The sequence below is a fragment of the Anopheles funestus genome, chromosome X (genome assembly GCF_943734845.2).
Source record: "Anopheles funestus chromosome X, idAnoFuneDA-416_04, whole genome shotgun sequence".
NCBI classification, from domain to species: Eukaryota; Metazoa; Arthropoda; class Insecta; order Diptera; family Culicidae; genus Anopheles; species Anopheles funestus.
The window spans coordinates 9,921,918-9,939,621 of record NC_064597.1 but is presented as its reverse complement, the minus strand read 5'-3'; the positions used below and the strand labels follow the sequence as shown (position 1 = coordinate 9,939,621).

The 17,704-nt window shown below is 48.8% G+C and overlaps 1 protein-coding gene across 1 annotated transcript; it reads left to right on the top strand.

The window, feature by feature from the left end:
* The first annotated feature begins 3,139 nt into the window (after window positions 1–3,139).
* On the top strand, window positions 3,140–15,834 carry LOC125766060 (uncharacterized). Its single transcript, XM_049431647.1, has 2 exons — window positions 3,140–4,664; window positions 12,262–15,834. Exons 1-2 carry the CDS (start codon window positions 4,626–4,628, stop codon window positions 13,999–14,001), a joined length of 1,779 nt encoding a protein of 592 aa, XP_049287604.1. The 5' UTR covers window positions 3,140–4,625; the 3' UTR covers window positions 14,002–15,834.
* The last annotated feature ends 1,870 nt before the right edge of the window (window positions 15,835–17,704 follow it).

Below are 17,704 nucleotides of genomic sequence, written 5' to 3'. Positions count from 1 at the left end.
CATTCAAAACACTGGCGAGTACGGTAGTATGGCGTACCGGAAAGAGTCTCACGGTACACCGGTGCTAGCGGGTGTGTGTGTTTAATCCTAACCGGACCCCCGGAACGGGAAGGTATGGGAAGGATCGCTTTGGTACCATTATCGGTAGGTAGACGTACGCTCGAAATGGATTCTGCAAAACCACACTCGTGCAAAAAAAAAAAAAAACATCCGCCAGAAGACGAACGAAGGCAAAGTGGACCTTCCCGGGAATGCTACCTGTTGTTAAACAGGTCTCAGAACCACTTTGTCTTTGGAGTGTGGCGAGTGCTAGCTTATTAAACTTGTAGCAAAACCAATTTTGATATAGAAAAAAAAAAACGGGGACTGATAGATCCGTTGGGGATGCAGAAGTAAGGAAAAACAAACGATTCTTAAAAGAACGGATCGCACAGATCTGTACGGCAACAAAACCAATATGGCGGCGGATTTCGCCGGTATAAATCTTCCCGGACGCATGGTTGATGATTTTTGCGTGCCATTGTGCCTTTAAGATCCCCTGTTTGGACAGGAACCCTTTCAGGCGGCACACGATCGGTGTTTTTTCTCTTCTTTTTTTCGATTCAATGAGCTGGAAGAAACTGGTCGTCGCCACCATCCATCCCTGTTTGACATTTACGTGGTTAGACGAGCAGAACATAAAGGTTCTCCAAGCAAGCAAGAACAAACTAGCCACGAATACCTGCAACAAGATTACATATTTTGATGCTGGTTTCCAGTTAAACACAACCGGCATGATCTACAGGACGGGTAGATAGTTGCACCCGAAGTGCACACTGTAGTATTAACATTTGTTTTTTTTCTTCTTCTTCGCTGCCGTTCATCAACCCGCAACAATTAAAACAGACAAGAATAAGAAAACCCAGTGAGGAACGTTAATGGATGTAACGTGGGTACAGTTTATGAGTGCAATTGAGCATCGCGAGTTTGCGAGGCATTTCGGGTGTTGTCCAGTTGTGGCGGTATATATGGCTCGTGTATCATCGCGGGCAGAAGAAGTGCATAAGGTTTATCAACAGTTTCGCACCCAGCAGGAGAGTTCACAAGGTTCGCCGCAGGTGGGAAGGCGTAGGCAATGGCTAAATGGCGTCGAGTAGCCAGAGACCACCGGCAAACACATTAGGAGCGAAGCGGTGAACACAAACAAACGCAACTACAGTAGTTGAGACGCTATTAGCAAACGGATGAGACCACACGTACCCGGGTCCATGGATTCACACGGTTGGGATTCTTAACCCAAAGCCAGCGCCAGCAAACCGGGAATAGTGACGAGGCGCGGCGAATGGAGTAGTAACGTTTATTGAATTATCGAATTATCACCGATCGCACTTTTGCAATCCTTTGCGCAAAAGGTCTTACACGGCAATGCGTTAAAAGGTAATGAACCCTTGCCGTTTGTCGTTTGCCGGTTTAATCGCTTCGACGACACAACCCCGTGCATCCCGTGTCGTCAATTGATCATCACAGATTAGCGAACGTTCACCGTACACGAGTACGCCGAAGATTGTCAATCATGGTTTCCTGCCACGGGTGTTGGTCTTCTGGTGCGCCAGTAACCAGTTTTCGGTATGTCCTTGATCTTGGGAAACGCCAATAGGTTGTCATCTTTACCAATGGTCGAATTGCATCACGTCCAAGGGCATTACCGACGAATTGAACACTCAACGCCAGCGAATAGCTTCAAGTTCAATGTACGAATGTCATGAATTTGGAAACAAAATGGTTGTACAATCTAAAACAAAACCAAAAGCAAAAAAAAAATACTCCAACAACTCCCTTACGCCCTTGTGATCTTGAACTTGACACTCGGAATACTGGATACTACTCCCTCCTCTTAAGCTCCAGCTGTGGCACGAAGACACGTTTCGTCATAATGGCGCAACTGCCGGTGCGGTGAAAGGAAGTCACCGTACCCTTGCCAATTCCCTTCAGGTATACGCAGGAGATGCTAGGCGTTCGCAAATTGGCGCTACAGCGCCATTCGCAACAATGCAACGCGCGCTACTTGATTTTGTTCGTTTTCCTTTGGGTTTGGTTTTATTTTGTTGGTTTTGCTGATCCTGTACCGTGTACCGTGTACGACTGCAGTATTCGTTGCGGTGTCCGTATGGAGCGTTTTGTGTATGATTGTCATTTTCCACCGCGTTACGCACCGCTTGCGCTTAATGGTCATCCGACCACGGGGTATTGGCCCACAGAATAATGAATGGGATAGTTTCGCATAACTGGTTGATCTTGGGGTGAGGTTTTTTTTGTTTTTCATTGTCCAGAGAGTACAAGTTTGTTTGGTAAGGAATTCGCATCCTTCAGGAAAGGACATCCCGGTGAGATGTGTCAGGTCGGCGATTTGTTTTTGGGGAGTATGTGATAAGGAAGTTGAACAATGCTTTCTGGAGGTAGTTCGTTGTTGTTGATAAGAAGGTTCTGATGTCTTCTTGGGACTTGGCTGATTGCTGAAACATTCCCACGGGTTCGCTGGCTGTGATCGAACCTCCCGAGTGTCTAATCATGGCCGGTTCCGAGTTGGATTCCTTTACCGTAAGACATCTACCCACCATTCCTCGATATGTCCTCTGTTTTTTGCAGATTCCGTTTCGACGTCTAAAGAGTCGGTGTCGATGGTTCCACTCTAGCGCTGGCAGTTGATCGCTCATGTGCGCATATCTAGGTGTGTGTGTGTATGTAAGTAAAGCGATCGATCGCACGCGAGTGCGATCAGCCGCAACACATCGTTTGTGGCCCGTGTGCTCTTACATCGGGTATGTGCGGCGTGCGCGGTGTTGCGCTTTGCCAGTTACTCCCTCTCACTCATGCGCGCTTGCGCCGGGAACACCTTCCGCTTGTAGCTTCCATCCTACCAACCAAAGCCCCCTCCCCTCCCCTCCCCTCGTTCCGCATTCCTAGCAGCTTCCCACCATCGTGCGGTGTCCGGACCTGCGGCGGACCTTCACCACCGTAGAAGCGGACCAGAACGAGAACGCGCGAACGAACAGACCGCTCCATTTGCTTTGCCTCCGCTTTGCCTGCCGTTGTCTTGTACGCCCTCTGCCCGGTTGCTGCCTGAGCAGCCCAACCGCGAAACAACGAGCTCACAAATGGCGACAGGTGTGGTGTGGTGAGGTGTTGGGTGAGGTGAAGCCCGCTCAGCAGCAAACCAGCCAGCAACAGCAGCAGCAGCGGTGGCGAGAATGGAAACAAAATATGTATATCGTGCCAATTTAATTTCTGTTTCACTTAGCATTTGTCAGTGCTGAATCGTCCGCGCTGTAGAATAGATGCCTCGGGATCGCTCCGAGCCGCAGAGGAGTACTCGCGCCTGTTATCGCTAGTGCGGTGAGGTACGATTCGAATCTGCTGATAACGCAATCAGAGAGAGAAAAGGTGTGTGTACTTTTTTTTGTAAGGCGACTCCGGTGGCGTTAGCCGGCAACGAACGAGCAGAAGTCCCCGGAAGCTGCATGCTGCTGCGATATCGGCGTCCAATAGAAATTCTCTGGATTCCCTGAGCTAAAGAAAGGAAGTACACTCTGTCTTCGGTGACCACTATCAATCAACCGGAATTTGATGAGCCGTACCGGTACGGCCAAGAAGTCGCATGCTTTGTTACGTACCGTCAGCAGACTAGAACGAGAACAGATTTTTGGGGCACTCCAATCGATCCCCAATAGCTGGGAGTACGCTAGCTGGATAGTAAGAAGCTTCGATCACGAACCGGATCATCTTGCTGGAAAGTACGAGGCATTTTTGGCACATCAATCAATCAACTCATTAGCGCGACGAGTTCAACCTTGGCAGGACGGGACGCGACGTTTTTGGTTGGATATTTGCTGCATCTGTGTGTGAAGTTCTGATTGCAGAATGCAATATGGTTGGGTCCGTGCACTGTTCCACCAGTAGGGTGACGCCTTGTGTCTGCCGGTCAGTGCAGCCAAAGGAGCAACCGCTCGTACAGCAGCAGAAGCGAGTCGTGTTGTTCCTGTCTACGGATCACTTCCTCGCATTTGCTTGCCCTGCTATCAAGAATGCAATGTATTAGGATTTGGTCGGAGTGTGCGCCAGAACTGGCTCAAACAATCAGCGACAAACTGTAAACCAGAAGACAGAGCATTACATTACGTGACAGTGTAATTGTTAAGCTTTTTTTCCCGTTTGTTCTCACTGTCATCCATTGTGCATCCCCCTGGGAGGGATAGAAAGTGTGTGCGCGTTTGTGTGTGTGTGCGTGTGTATGTGTGAGGTTACTACTAACGGTTCAAACCCGTACAGGACCAAGTAGTCGAAACAGCGTTAGTAGCAGGATAATTAGTTTCAGTTCTTTGCCGTACTTCCTCGCCATCGTTAAGGGAAGTAATTTGGTGCCAACAGAAGGAAACATTGCCGAGCTGCCTCTGAAAGGAAGTCTTTCATCGTACAGTAAGGCGTACATATTAGTCAACGCAAGGCGGAAGAATAACGGCTATAAACGTCACGTTCCGGACCCACGCGTCCTCATCAGCTGGAACACACAAGGAACATTACAACGATCTCTCAGCCCCCCCCCCACTAATAATCGCCTCCTTCGCACGACGACAGGCACCGCCGGGAGGATGGAACAGATCGTTACCTCGATTGTCTGCTTTTTAATGGTAAGTTTTGCGCGAGAAGTAACCTGACACCGAGTAGGATTTTCCACGATGGTAACGTTTGGGAGCAACAGTTCCAAAATCCCCATGCAAGCAAGAACTTACCGTGGGAAACCACGACGGTCAGTGGTGACTCAGTGCACGGTCGGGATCAGGGTGATTAGACCAGCATGATTCCAGCGATGTGTGTGTTTCCCTCCCGTGGTGATGCTCCAAAAAAGGCGATCACCATGTCACAGAGTGTCGTCAGAACGGTGGTACGCTTGCTACACGATCTTCCGGAGCGGGTGGGGGAACGAATCACCTGGGGAATGGCAACTTTCGGGAACTTTCTCCTCCGACGGTTGTACGAAGTTCTTTTTTTTTCGGTGTTGCACGGTGTTGAAATTGTGGCACACCGTGCGTTTTTCTAGCGCTTTTGGTGAAACACGCAACCCTGCTCGTTCGTCTTGTGTGCCATTGACATCAATTAATGGCCCGGGGCAGTCGGAAGGAACAAGACGTCTAATGTCAGCGTGCGGTTCGGACGCCCAGAATAGCCATTGTAATGCCTAACCCGTGCCTATCCATGCGGTCTGCCTGGTCTGACAGGCTGACAGGTTGACATTTCGGAGGATGGGACACACGGACACGTCCTTACGTCCGGTGCTGATGAAGATCTAGCGATTAACCTTGCCCTAGACATGCCCACAGCCTGCCAGTTCCGATCGGTTCCGAACGAACGCGTACCGAGTCCTCGGAATGTTGTGCAAAACCGCGTTTGACGGCGGTGCATTCTTGCTCGCCATACATCGGCGTACATCGCACATGCATTGGCAGTGTTGTGAGTGGAGTGGTGAAAGCATACGCCGGTTGCATGCGCATTGCGATGCATGCAAGCGTGTCTTAGCCGTGACCTTCTGCTACTGGTCAGCTGTGCTGCGTGTGTTATTCCCACCGTATCCATAACCCTACCATCGTCCACAGCAACAACAACAAAAATCTTTGAGGTGGCTTCATGGCACATGTAGACCCTGGACACTTTGCAACACATTCCATCGGCTAATAGGATATTTAAAGCTTGGTTTTGAAGTTCATCTCTTCACCGAATCATACCTTTTTTGAGAATTCCTATGATTGAGAGTATTTCCGTATCAGGAAATAATGGAGCCTATCATATCTTCAACTAGTCAACCTGCTGGATATTTACTCCATTGTTTGGTAGATAGTGTCGTACCATTTAGGCATTCTAACTTAAGATATCATAGACTCTAATAGTCCTTCCGTGCTACGTCTATTTGTTTGGAGGATATCGTTTAAAACTCCGGTTCTCAAAGGTGCTGTTCGAAATTAAAATCACCCAGGGAGTTAACTCCCCTAGCTGAGAGTTGCGTGTGTCTTCACCCTTCACCAGTAGGGCGCCTGATAATGAAAGGTTCCTGGTACAGTCGATTGTCCGAGGATCCGAGGTGGGCCTTTTTTTGTATTTTTTTTTATTGTGCGAACAGTTAGTTCGTTGTTGCCGACACCGACTTAAGGTGTCCGTTCTGGTTCTTTTTCACGTTGTTGTTTCGTTTGGTTTGGTTGGTTGCCCCGTTCAATTGGAGGAACTGGGTGCTGGCGCGCGAACTAATTAGTATTCAACCTTGATCTTATTTTCCCCCTCCCACCGCACCACCACCGGCAAAAAAAAGGGAAACAGAAATGGTTTAATGCTTCCCTCCCGAGAGTGGTTCATTGATTTTTTGTTTTGGTTCTTGGAAGGAATGTTTTTTTTGTGTTGTTGTTGTTTTCGCCGACCGCGAGTACTCTGCGGCACGGAACCGCAGTATGTGTATTAAGGGTCTGGGTACGGTCGGTTCGGTTTTCACGCGAGTGCGCGCGCGCGCGCGGGTGGAGTGACTTTCACTTTTCCATTCCGCTTCACTGTAAGTGGGTATGTAATTTATTTATTGGGTATTTTTTTTGTGAGTGTTTTTTTTTTCTTCATTCTCTAACACCATAGGTGTTTAAAATCAAGTAGAGTAGAACGAATGTGATGATCGCTTAGCACAAGAATGAGCATGCGAATATTGTATGGAGAGCGAATATATCTGAAGGTACCTATTTGGGCGTTGGTTTTTTGAGAGCTGCCGTGCACCATTCGGTAAGTACTGGACGATCATACGCTCCGGGTACGTCATCCGTCAAGCTCGTAGGATCACGTGATCGATCAGTGATCACATTCATATGTCAGATATGACGAGGAAACAGTTACGGAGCCGCTCAGCACTAGTAGTGTGACAATCGACAAAAAAAAACCGACCCCCTGCCTGAAAAACCTGAATGGGAAGGGAACGTAAAGGAGCAACAGCAACAAAAAAAAACTGGATCATTCCAAGCTACAGTCAAGATTCTGAGTCCCCCCAACCGTTGGAGCAAGAGCGAGCGAGAGACAAGTCTCTAGGTGGAATGAAAGAGGTCCCGTCCTATTGTATGCCGTAGCCGAATGCGCTGAATTAGAACGCAGAGGCGTGTTGCAGCCGATCGCTCTTTCTGGACAAGTTTGCAAGTCCTCCCGATGGTCGGACCCTGCCCCTGCTGTGATACGGTGGTGGTGCAGCTTGGTTGTGAACTTGAAAGGAAATACAGGTTTGTGTCCCGGTACTTCAACGCTCTCGTATCAGTTTGTTGTGGCAGGCATCTGATTTGTTACCGAAATCACCGATCACAGAATGATCCAATAAAACAATACAACGCTTTCACTTCACATTCTACTAGAGAAGAGAAAGAGAGAGAGAGAGAGACGATCACGGATAACAATTCGCTGATGACATCAGTTCTATCTGTCCAGACGACGTAACTTGGGTGACACGTGCCACCACGTTAGACCGTTTGGAAGCAGCTAGGAAGTAAGGCAACCTGTCAGACGTCTTGTTTCCTTCATGATATATTGGTTCGGTGTACCTGAGGACCTGAGGTACGATCTGCTTCCTTGACTCGATCTGCTTCTCCGCATCTCTGCATTACGTAACCAACGAGTGTAACTCCTTGAGGATCCATCAACACTACGCACACGTTCACCATCTCCAACACCTGAAGGTGCGTCAGTGTTGTAGCTAATTTGCACCCCGGGAGCACTAAGCTATCTTGCTATCTTATCGCTAAATCTTGCCCAGTCCCAATGGCGCTTAAATGTGTGACGCACCCGAGAAGACCACCATCGGTACCCTGGGCAGGTGAGCGGTGGGGCCGCAAAATGGAGCGATAATCACAGCATCAGCACGAGTCGTGTGTTTCTCACGGTCCACTAGTGAGAACACTCCCAAAATTCCTTATCCTTGCCGCCAAAGGGAAGTTGCGGGAAGTAGAAAATGAAATACAAAGAGAGACAAAAAGAGAGAGAGAGAATGACGAGGGAAAAACAGAGCGAATGAAAAGGAGCGATAATGTTTAGTTTGCAAAAATGGTAATTAGTCGGGGTCGCTGTTTGGTCCACTGCTGCTGCTACGGACGAATGAAGCAGCAAAGTTGAGCGGGAATTGCTATTGCTGGGAATATTAATTCTACGCGATTAAAAGCGACTACCTTCAATACTTTCGATTTTACGCTCTTATAACAGAAAGGAGACACAGCGAAGGTAAGGCGATATTTTTGGTTTTGGTTCTTGTGTTTGCTTCTTGTGTAGCTACTGGTCGATTAATCGCCGTCCTATTACTGTACGTTGAATGGATTGCAGAGACTAAAGACAAATAAAAACAAAACACAAACAATAAAAAATTGACACATACAAATTTGCGATCGTCGTTTGATGGATTGATCGACTGGTCCGTACAGTTAACGGCTAATCCATTTCAGAATTCAATTTTTGGGAGTGACGTCGCAACGACTACCTGAGACTAGCTGACGGAAATGAAACGAAATGTTCTGCTTCCGGTATAAGCAATGTTGTCTGGATTTCTTTAGACGTTGAAAGTAAACTCCCGTTGGAATGTTCAATTCAGAACTTGCGTACTGCGTACGCATCAGATGTGAAAGTACCTCGCAGAGCGCCTGAGGTGTAGTATACACCAGCGCAAAGGTTCGCGTCTTACCGCATCGGCACGCGTGATTCTCTCGCGTATCGTTTGGCATCGAGTGCAAGGCCTAACCGAAATGAGACCAGCGCGCATCGGATGCCTCCACGCCGGGGTTGAGTTACCGAAGAAATTAGGTTTCCCTGCCCAGCACATCCCCACCCGGTATATTGAGTGGTCGGTGAGGAGGAGGGGGCGGGGACGCCACCTGACATTGACAGACTTTCTGCTTGCCGACTTCTTGCGGATTGGAGCCAAGCTGGCATACCACACGGCGGGAGGGAGTTGTAGTAATGCGATACTTTCCATTCGGACGTCGCCTAACGGAGTCAAAGTCACGCTCAAGAACACGCTCAGCTGAATGTGACATTTTGCCAGGAATCCCTAAAACTGTCCGGAATGTGTATGCATCCGCAGATCGTGTGTGTTTTTTTGGACGATGGCGCTTTTGCAGGCCCGAAGGTGTGACGCGATAATTTAGGTACACGATCCTTTTTTGTTGTTGTTGTTGCACCCTCCATACCTGAGGATGCCGCACCCAAAAAAAGTTTGAAATTTGACAGTTAAGACGCGTCTTAGTACGTCACATGTGTTTGGAGTAAAAAGTTTCCAGGCATGATCTGAAAAAGGATGATTTGCGTCATGATTAATGGAGTTCGGGGGTTTGGGATTGAGCTTCAGACAAATGTTGCCCTCATTGTCGGTTTGACGCAATTCTGTTCGTACGATCGTGCTGGGCGTGAGGGCGCAAAAGAGATTCCATTTCCTGTGGACATGCTCCTGGACCAATATAACCCCGGCTCCTTCATCCATTGCTTTTTTTGTGCGGAGAAGGAAGTGTTTTTTGGTTTTTTTTATTGTGGTCCGTGGTTCTGTTGGATGACGCTACCACCAACATCAGGTCTACCGTTCGGCAATTCGGTGAGGAATTCAGGTGGCAGCAGACCGACTGGTGATTAATGGCGTTGATCGCAAGCCGCACTAGTTTCCGAAACATGGGTGCGGGAATGAGAGCCCTTGAATGCGGCGCCTGCCGTCCTGCTGCTTGTGAAACGCTCATCAATGGACCCGAGTGCGATGAACAGTGTTTGTGGTTTGACCACAGGCCAAGACTCGTTTCATTGATACGTATCCGGCAGGTTTAGGCTTTTAGACGAACGAAACAACCCGTTTCTAGCGCCCGTTAGATTTGCCAGTGCGGCACCAGGTACAGTGCACATGACAAGCTCTGGCCGGTCTCTAATAAAACCAATGTGCAAAAGCATTTCAGGGCCACGCGAATGGATTCTGCAGAAGGGTCTCGACACTCGACGCCCACGCAGTCGCATATGTGGCGCAGTGTTGCGACCGCTACTGCGCTAGAGCTAATTATTGCCCATTCATGCGAACCCGCGAACGTGGTCTGTGGTCAAAAAAAAAAAAAATATGGGGAAACTAACACTTGCCCAACCAAAACACCTCCCCGGGGGCGAGTAAACGCGAGTCCGAGGTGGTCATAACATAGCGAAGGCCATTGCAAAGGCCACGGATAGACAAGGCACCAGGCGACACGCAGCACTCTATTCCTGGCGCTAGGTCTAAGTCCTACTCCTCTAACCTGAGCGCACCGGAGGTACACGATTCCGGTGCGATGTGGTCTATTAACGGAGTCTGGTATTCAGTGCACTTACAGCTGGCATGAATCACTGCCGATTCGAGGTTGTACGAGGGTCTGGTTTTGTGGAGTTACGCTCCTGATGTCCCTATTAATCATGACACCATTGCAGGTTCCGGGTTAGAATCCGGGTGCACAACCCGAAAGCCGAAGTCTCCGGCTAGGAGAGCTCTCGTTTTTTTTTTGCAAAATCTACCTCGTCCGATTGCGGTCAGCTAGCATATGACGGACGTCCGAATACTGCACGCGAAGAAGCGCAAGCTTCCCACCTTCCGTTCGCGCGGATTGAGTGAGGTACTGCCCAAGCCGAAAGGAGATTTTGCGTGTGCCCACGGTAACGACATTGAACGGCCTTGGATGGCCATGAAATTGGCTGTTGCGCGTTCGCTGCCTGCAGCTGGGATGGGCTTTTCGTGCCGGTCGCTTCTTTCGTTTGGAGAATCACCACACGGGTGATGAAGGAAGGAAGAAGAGAGTATGCAGGGGTTGGTAAGCGGAAGGTGGGTTGGTTGAGGGTAAGTTTTTCCTTTCCTTTTGCACATTCGTGCCTTGGGCGATTTACAATCGGCGATCGGCGATTACTTCGATCCTGCTCGTTTGCCCAACACACCACCCGCCCCGTCTATCTTTTCACTTGGCTTTATTTGCTTCGTTTTGCTTCGCTCCGTTCGTTCAACCGCGGTGTAGGCCGTTCTACATTTAGGCCCCTACCGGCTTTTGTTGCTACGGTTGCCTTCTTCTGCTAGTGGTTGTGCAGAACCACCTCACCCGTACAGCGGTGAGGTCTTTGTTTATACTCCGCCGAGAGTATGCGCTATGGCAGGATCACTGTACGGTTGCTGCTCACCGTAAAGGGATGCCCTCCCCCCCCGGACCCGTTTGGATCGAGAGCGGTGGATGGACGACGCGCTGTCGTTGTTGTTGTTTTAGAAGGCAAGTTATGTGCGCTACTCACAAGCCGCAATGCCGCGGGTTTCCATTTTTTTCCATGCGAGCCAAAAACTCACCCAGGACAGTATGGAAGGGAGTATGGGCAGCGTTTGCCAATTCGGAACGGAACGTATGTCGTACGTACGTAATGCGTACGAATAGGTAGAAACAATAAACCAGCAGTAAAAACCTGAAACAACGCCCTGGCCACTCCTCGCGATGAAGCGTTCGTGTGGTGCTCTGCTGTTGTGGCGACTGTGCTGTCCTAAGATGCCATCAACGCAGCACTATTCTGGGTCGTTCGCCTTCTTGTCGATACGCGCGAACAGAGTTGGTATGGTACGCAAGAATTCACACATAGACCGCAATCGTTCACGGGAAGATGAAACCCCACAACCAGCCGAAAACAAAACACCCTTCTTACCAACTTGCGCTTTCTAGCCAATGGTTTTTGGTGTTTCCAGCCGGAATTTTGGAAAACCTTGGTAAAGTTGGAAGATTTTTATTACCCTTGCTCGCACATCATTCGAAGCGAAAGATTTAACCTTTTGCGTATGTTTCGTGCTGGTGCCGCGGGGAAGTAGTTAAAATTAACTAATTAGTTTGCAAATGTCATGCGGTTCCTGTGTGCTGAAAGACAGGAAATGCTATGTCGGCTAATGATGGTACTCTTGTGGATGTGAGACTCCTTTGGAAGCTAGAAACGCAAAAAGCATCTCTCACTTCCTACTGTATTGATATAAATAAAGTTAGATTTTGCTCGATATTGATGATGAGCACGACGAAGTTGTCAGATTGAAGGCGCCATATTGGTTATTGGAGTTTAAAGAGAAGGAAGATGAAAATGTTGAAATAATGAGAAGCTTCTGCCTGATTATATCAGATTGAAGCATTTACTGCATCAAACTATGTTTATGTTGGGAATCCAAGAATCGGTGTAAAGTATCTCATCGATTTGACTTGTTTTTTATTCTCTTCTTAGATTTTGGCCATCGTTCGCGTAGGCAGCGTTCCTGCACCGAGTGACATCATATCAGGGCGAGAGTTCCTATCGATACTCATGAAACCGACCGGCGAAGAAACGGCTGCCGCACCACAGCAACCGTCGCGCAACTTCCGCGGGTTGCGCAAGTTTCGCCACTTCTTCTTCGATCAGTCCAGCACGGATGATGATACGATACTGCCGATCGAGGCACTGTTCACGTCCCAGGAAGATCTGGACCGGAGTAGTACGCGGTTCTACGGCTACAGGAAAGGTGGACAGCGCGCTAGCAGTGGTAGCAGTAGTACGGCACCGGTTACAACGACGGTACCACCAGTGGTCTCGGTGCATGACGCAACCGATCCGGTCACTACCTCATCACCCTCGTGGTTCGTTGACGGCGAGCCAACGACGCCGCTGATGGAGACGAATGGAACCACCGGTGAGAGTACCGAGCTCACGACACTAGAGGACGTTACCACGGTAACCGCTGGGCCGTCACTAGAGGAGGAGAAGGCGACGATAGTGCCGACGGTAAGAGCATCTGGACGGCACGCCAAGCGTGCCAAAGCGATCCAGCAACCGGTAGACTACGCGAAGGTGGTATCTCCAGTCCGTCATTCGAATGCGCATCGGAGTGAGTTTTCGGTCGAGGAGCTGGGACCGACAATCAGCAAGGAGGAAGAACCCGACTCGGCCAAGGGAGAATCAACCTCGGTGGTGAAGCTGGTAGCTCCCCCCGTTACATCCCAACAGCGATATCGTACACAGCGCAAGCAAGAGTCAAAAGGTGGTCCCTCCTTCCAGGCGGTAAACTATCGCGACCGTAAACCAACAGACGGTCTGGTATGGCGCGATATAAACGGCGAAACGCGTTTGGAGAGTGACCAGAAGGCGCAGCTAAAGTCGACGAGGGATAAAAGTGTCCCCCAGATGTACTCTGAACCGGCACGGTTTTACTCCGAGCCAGCACAGTTTTATTCCGAACCGGCGAAGGTGTACTCGGAACCGGCTAAGGTGTACGGGGAGCCGGAGAAAGTGTATTCCGAACCTGCCCGGGTATATTCCGAACCGGCGAAGGTGTATTCGGAGCCGGCGAAAATCTACTCCGAGCCCGCTAAAGTATACTCGGAGCCGGCAAAGATCTACTCCCAACCGTCTAGTTATTGGCAGACGGCTTATTCGGCACTTGATTCGACGACTATCGCTTCCGCGACGACAGCGGCATCCACTACATTGGAGTCCTCCACCTCGGAATCGTACACACCTGCGACCTCGACCGGGACAACGGTCGGACCGGTGCGGTTAGTTTTTAACGAGCTAGACAAAATCCCGTATGATCAGCTAAATGCACCGACGGTTGATGGGGAAGATGCTGGATCGATCCACAGCGCGATCGGGAAGTTTGTCCCGAAGCAAAGCCACGGGCTGGATAAAACCGAACAGCAGGGTGATTCACCGGATGACGGGTTTGCGGTACAACCACCGGCAGGCCCGGTAGTGCAGACGTTGGCTCCCGTACCCGGTTCGGGAGATGATTCGAAGGTAGGGTACGTTGTTGAAGGACGCAACTATCGGAAGTACCGCGTGGAGGAGAAAACCCCGGATGGTTTCATTGTCGGCGAATATGGTGTACTGTCGCACAACGACGGTAATCTTCGTGGCGTCCGCTATACGGCCGATTCCGACATAAATCCGCGGTTGATCTACGATGCTCTGCTGAAGTTTCTTTCGTTATGAAACCTCACGCCCCGAAAGTGTGTCGTGCGTCTGAAGTCGAGTCATAAGTAGCCAAAAAACAAAAAAGTCAACAACAAGAAATCGTTGTAACAGAGTGCGCAAGGCATATATACAGTCATTCGGGCGCGATGAGCTTAACTGATTGGATGTCAAAGGAGATAGAATCACGATTATAATGGGAAAATTAGGATAAAAGATGGGGAGACGCATATAGAAAAAGAGGGAGAGATAAAAATAGAGAGAGAGAGAGAGAAAGTGAGAGAAGGGAAGGGAAGAATGGAGGTGAGAAAGAGTGAAGAATTGATAAGCAAGCTAGAAATTATGTCGGGTTGGATGCTGTAGATGCAGATGTAGTTGATGCCATATTCCTAACCAACTCGACAGATGCATCCAGACAGAGACAGTCTAGCTTTTTAGTCTAGTTTAATATATTAGGCACATTACATCTTTTCGAATTTACTAGCTCCCCAATTACTGCCCAATTTTTACTGCTCCAATAATAAATCCTCAGGATTGCCTGCATTCCAAACATAAGTAATATCTTCCCCGTTTTGAAGCGCACCGGTAACGCATGAACTGGATGAACCAATGTTAAGAGCACGCTGATGGATGACTCGACCGAGACAGCAGTCATCTCCGCTTAACAGATATTAGTCCAGCTAGATAGTTGTATAATAGGTAATCGCTCCTCAGGCTCGTCAGTTTGCCATATGCTTCCGTTTCTTTACCTTTAGTGTTTGTTAGACGTTGCGCGGTGAAAGTAACTTGCCAAAAGAATTCTAGCAGTGTATATACCACTCTGATTGGGTTTTCGCTGCACATCAACGGAAGCTAGAGATAGAGATGTAGGGGGGGTTATGTTTCGCTGTATGTACTAAATCCGTAAGGCCATCCCGGCCAGCGCTAAATGATGGGAGTTATGGTGAAGGAAGTAACAGTCACTTGCTCGAATTGAAGAATGACCCCTTTTGGGCCCCAGCACGTCAAACGTTCCGGAGCACCGTCCTTCACGTCACCCCTTTTATTGAATTAAAATGTGATAATAGTGTAGAGATATTTAACTTAACTTAACGTATACTGGTAAGGCATTGGTTTCATCACTTGTTGCCCCCCCCCGCCTTTCCCGGGAGTAGCTGTGCTCGTGTGTTTTTTTGCTCAAGTCAATTTTAATGTTGCCCTTGCCTGTTTGCTAGTTCCAGGTAGGAAGGTCAGGATCCAGGAGGAAGAAAGGTAATAGGGCGATCCTCTAGAGTGCGATGTTCGGGTTTTGCCATATGGAATCGAGTAGCTCGACCTCGGAAACAAGTTTTATCGTCTATATTTAACTGCAGCGAAGAAGTACTATAACGTTTCACTGCTTAGGATTATTAGGAGTAAACGGTTTGGCATAGCAATATATCGATTGTCAACCATGCTACCAGGGGGATAGGTTAGCAGTAAAGGTTCAGTAGAATATTAGGCTTATAAGTATAGAAGCATCCTTTCGGTCAGGGTAAAGCAGTTAGGTAATCAGTTTGTAAGAAAAGCTGTATCTTGGTTTTGAAGAATCTTGAGGAAATAGTGACGAAACTCCAATTAAATTAAGTTGATAAGATTGTGGTAGTTCATTCCAGGGGTCCTCAGAAATTCTCTCTCTCTCTCTCGCTTTCTCTCACTATCTCTCCCTGTCTCTATTACGCTCTAGATGTATTTTGCTATATATCTACTTCTTCCTTCGTAACAACTTCACAACGTGTCTTCTCTTGCCCAACCGGATGTACTGCACCAGAACCGAATCATTAATTTCGATAAGAATTGTGTAATAAATGTATTTCCCTTTCCTCAGCAAAATAACTACCATTTCCACTCACTGGAACAAGTTTCCAATAGTTCTCCCGGCTTAGTAATTGGGCGGTGATCCATTTCCGCGATTCTATCGTGAAGATATCACACCATATCGATATACACACCCCTGAGGACATGATGGGTCCTACAATATCATACAGATATTGCCTCCAGCTAACCGAATGCTCGTGAACAAATTCAGCAGCAGTTGTCTCTTTCCTCTCAACGGGTCTCTGCGTCTCGGTACGGTGGTGAAAGAAACCGTACGTTACGTCGTGATGGCTAAAAATAGGTTTCGTAAAATGGAATCTTGGGAACTTGTTGTGCATGTAAATCAGGACGCAGCGAACGATGGAAGGTGGGACAAAACGTGCGCACTCACTCTTGCACTCTTCAGCAGTATCAACCGATAGATATGAATGCGTTCGCTTCCCCCTACTGTAATGGACGAAACGGTCAGTATGCAAAACTAGCCGGACATGCTTTGGGAACGCTTTTGCAGGCGGTGTGCGGGCATGGTAGCGCGCGCATGAGGAGCGAGCGCGTATGTCCTCTAACCTGTCTTTAGCCTCCGGTTGTGTATCGTAGGCGTTGTCTCTGTGCAAGCAGTGTTAGCGGGCCGCTTTGTCAGCTGGACCCAAGATGCAGAGCCTGTGTAGCGGATATCCGAGGTGTTGGTAATGATGGATTATCAACCATCGGTAATTCGGTGCTGGGCGCCGTCCGGTGTGGCCTTGGAACCACCTGGAAGAAGGTTAAACCCCTGCCGAGATCTGATCGCAAGCTTGGAGCGAATGGGAGCGCCACGCGATTTCCGGTCCGGGAGCTTACGAACCTCTTTGCCTGCTTGGGTGCCAACGCCCAAGATCTCCAGTAACTCCAGCGGGAGTAATTAACTGAGATTGGTTTATCGCCCTAGAGAGCAGCGGGTATTAAAACTGCTGAAGAGCCTAATGATGTTTGTCCAGTATTCCGAAACAAGACACCCCGTAAGGTTCGGTATCTGCACACATACCGACGGAAGAGCGCACTGATGGATTATTAATCATCAGCCATTAATCTTAATGCACGGAATGGCTCGTAACGAAGCGCAATTTATGGGTCGATCGCATAATCCGGCAGCAACGTTTTTGGGCTCATATTTCCAACGACTTCATGTAGCAAAACTGGCACCAAAGGCTAATGAAGTTATTGCATCTGCCCTGGACGATCGGTTCAAGATGGTTCGCTTGCAGCAACCCCAAACACTGGTGAATCAACACAAAACTAGATTTTATTGCCGATCAGTATCCGGATGCGGTTGCACTGCCCTAGGATGTCCGTACAGTGGTGTCCTTGAAGCCTGAGCAATTGTTGGAGTTTCCGGAGTTCTTCCAACCAATGATCATCGACCTCAACCGTACCACGGTACGGCAACGGTCACTAAAACAAAGGGATTCGCTCACTGCAGACTGGTTCATATCGTTACCGCAGCTATCATATCTCGCAGCATCCTTTCCATCAGCCTGAAATTACCTTCAAAGTGTAAGGAGATAAAGCAGCGCGTGCGTGCTGGCATGCCAATTCCGCAATAAATGTGGCTAGTTAGCACACCATCAATGATGACAAATCGTTTTGACCCCCGGAGGTATCTGACGGAGTAGGGCAATAAGCACAGCACAGTGTGTTGGTGGTTGCGCGTGCCGTCGTCCACCCAACATCTGGTCCCGCGGACGGGATGTGATTGAAGCATTTATCTTCGTTCGATAGTAATAAAACAAACCGAAACCAGATAGCAAAGATGTAAAGCTGACTGGCGTACGATCTCCGGATGATTGTGCGCTTGACAGATGAGTGCGATGGACGGTGCGCCAATAGTAGCGCCGCTGTACGAAGGTGA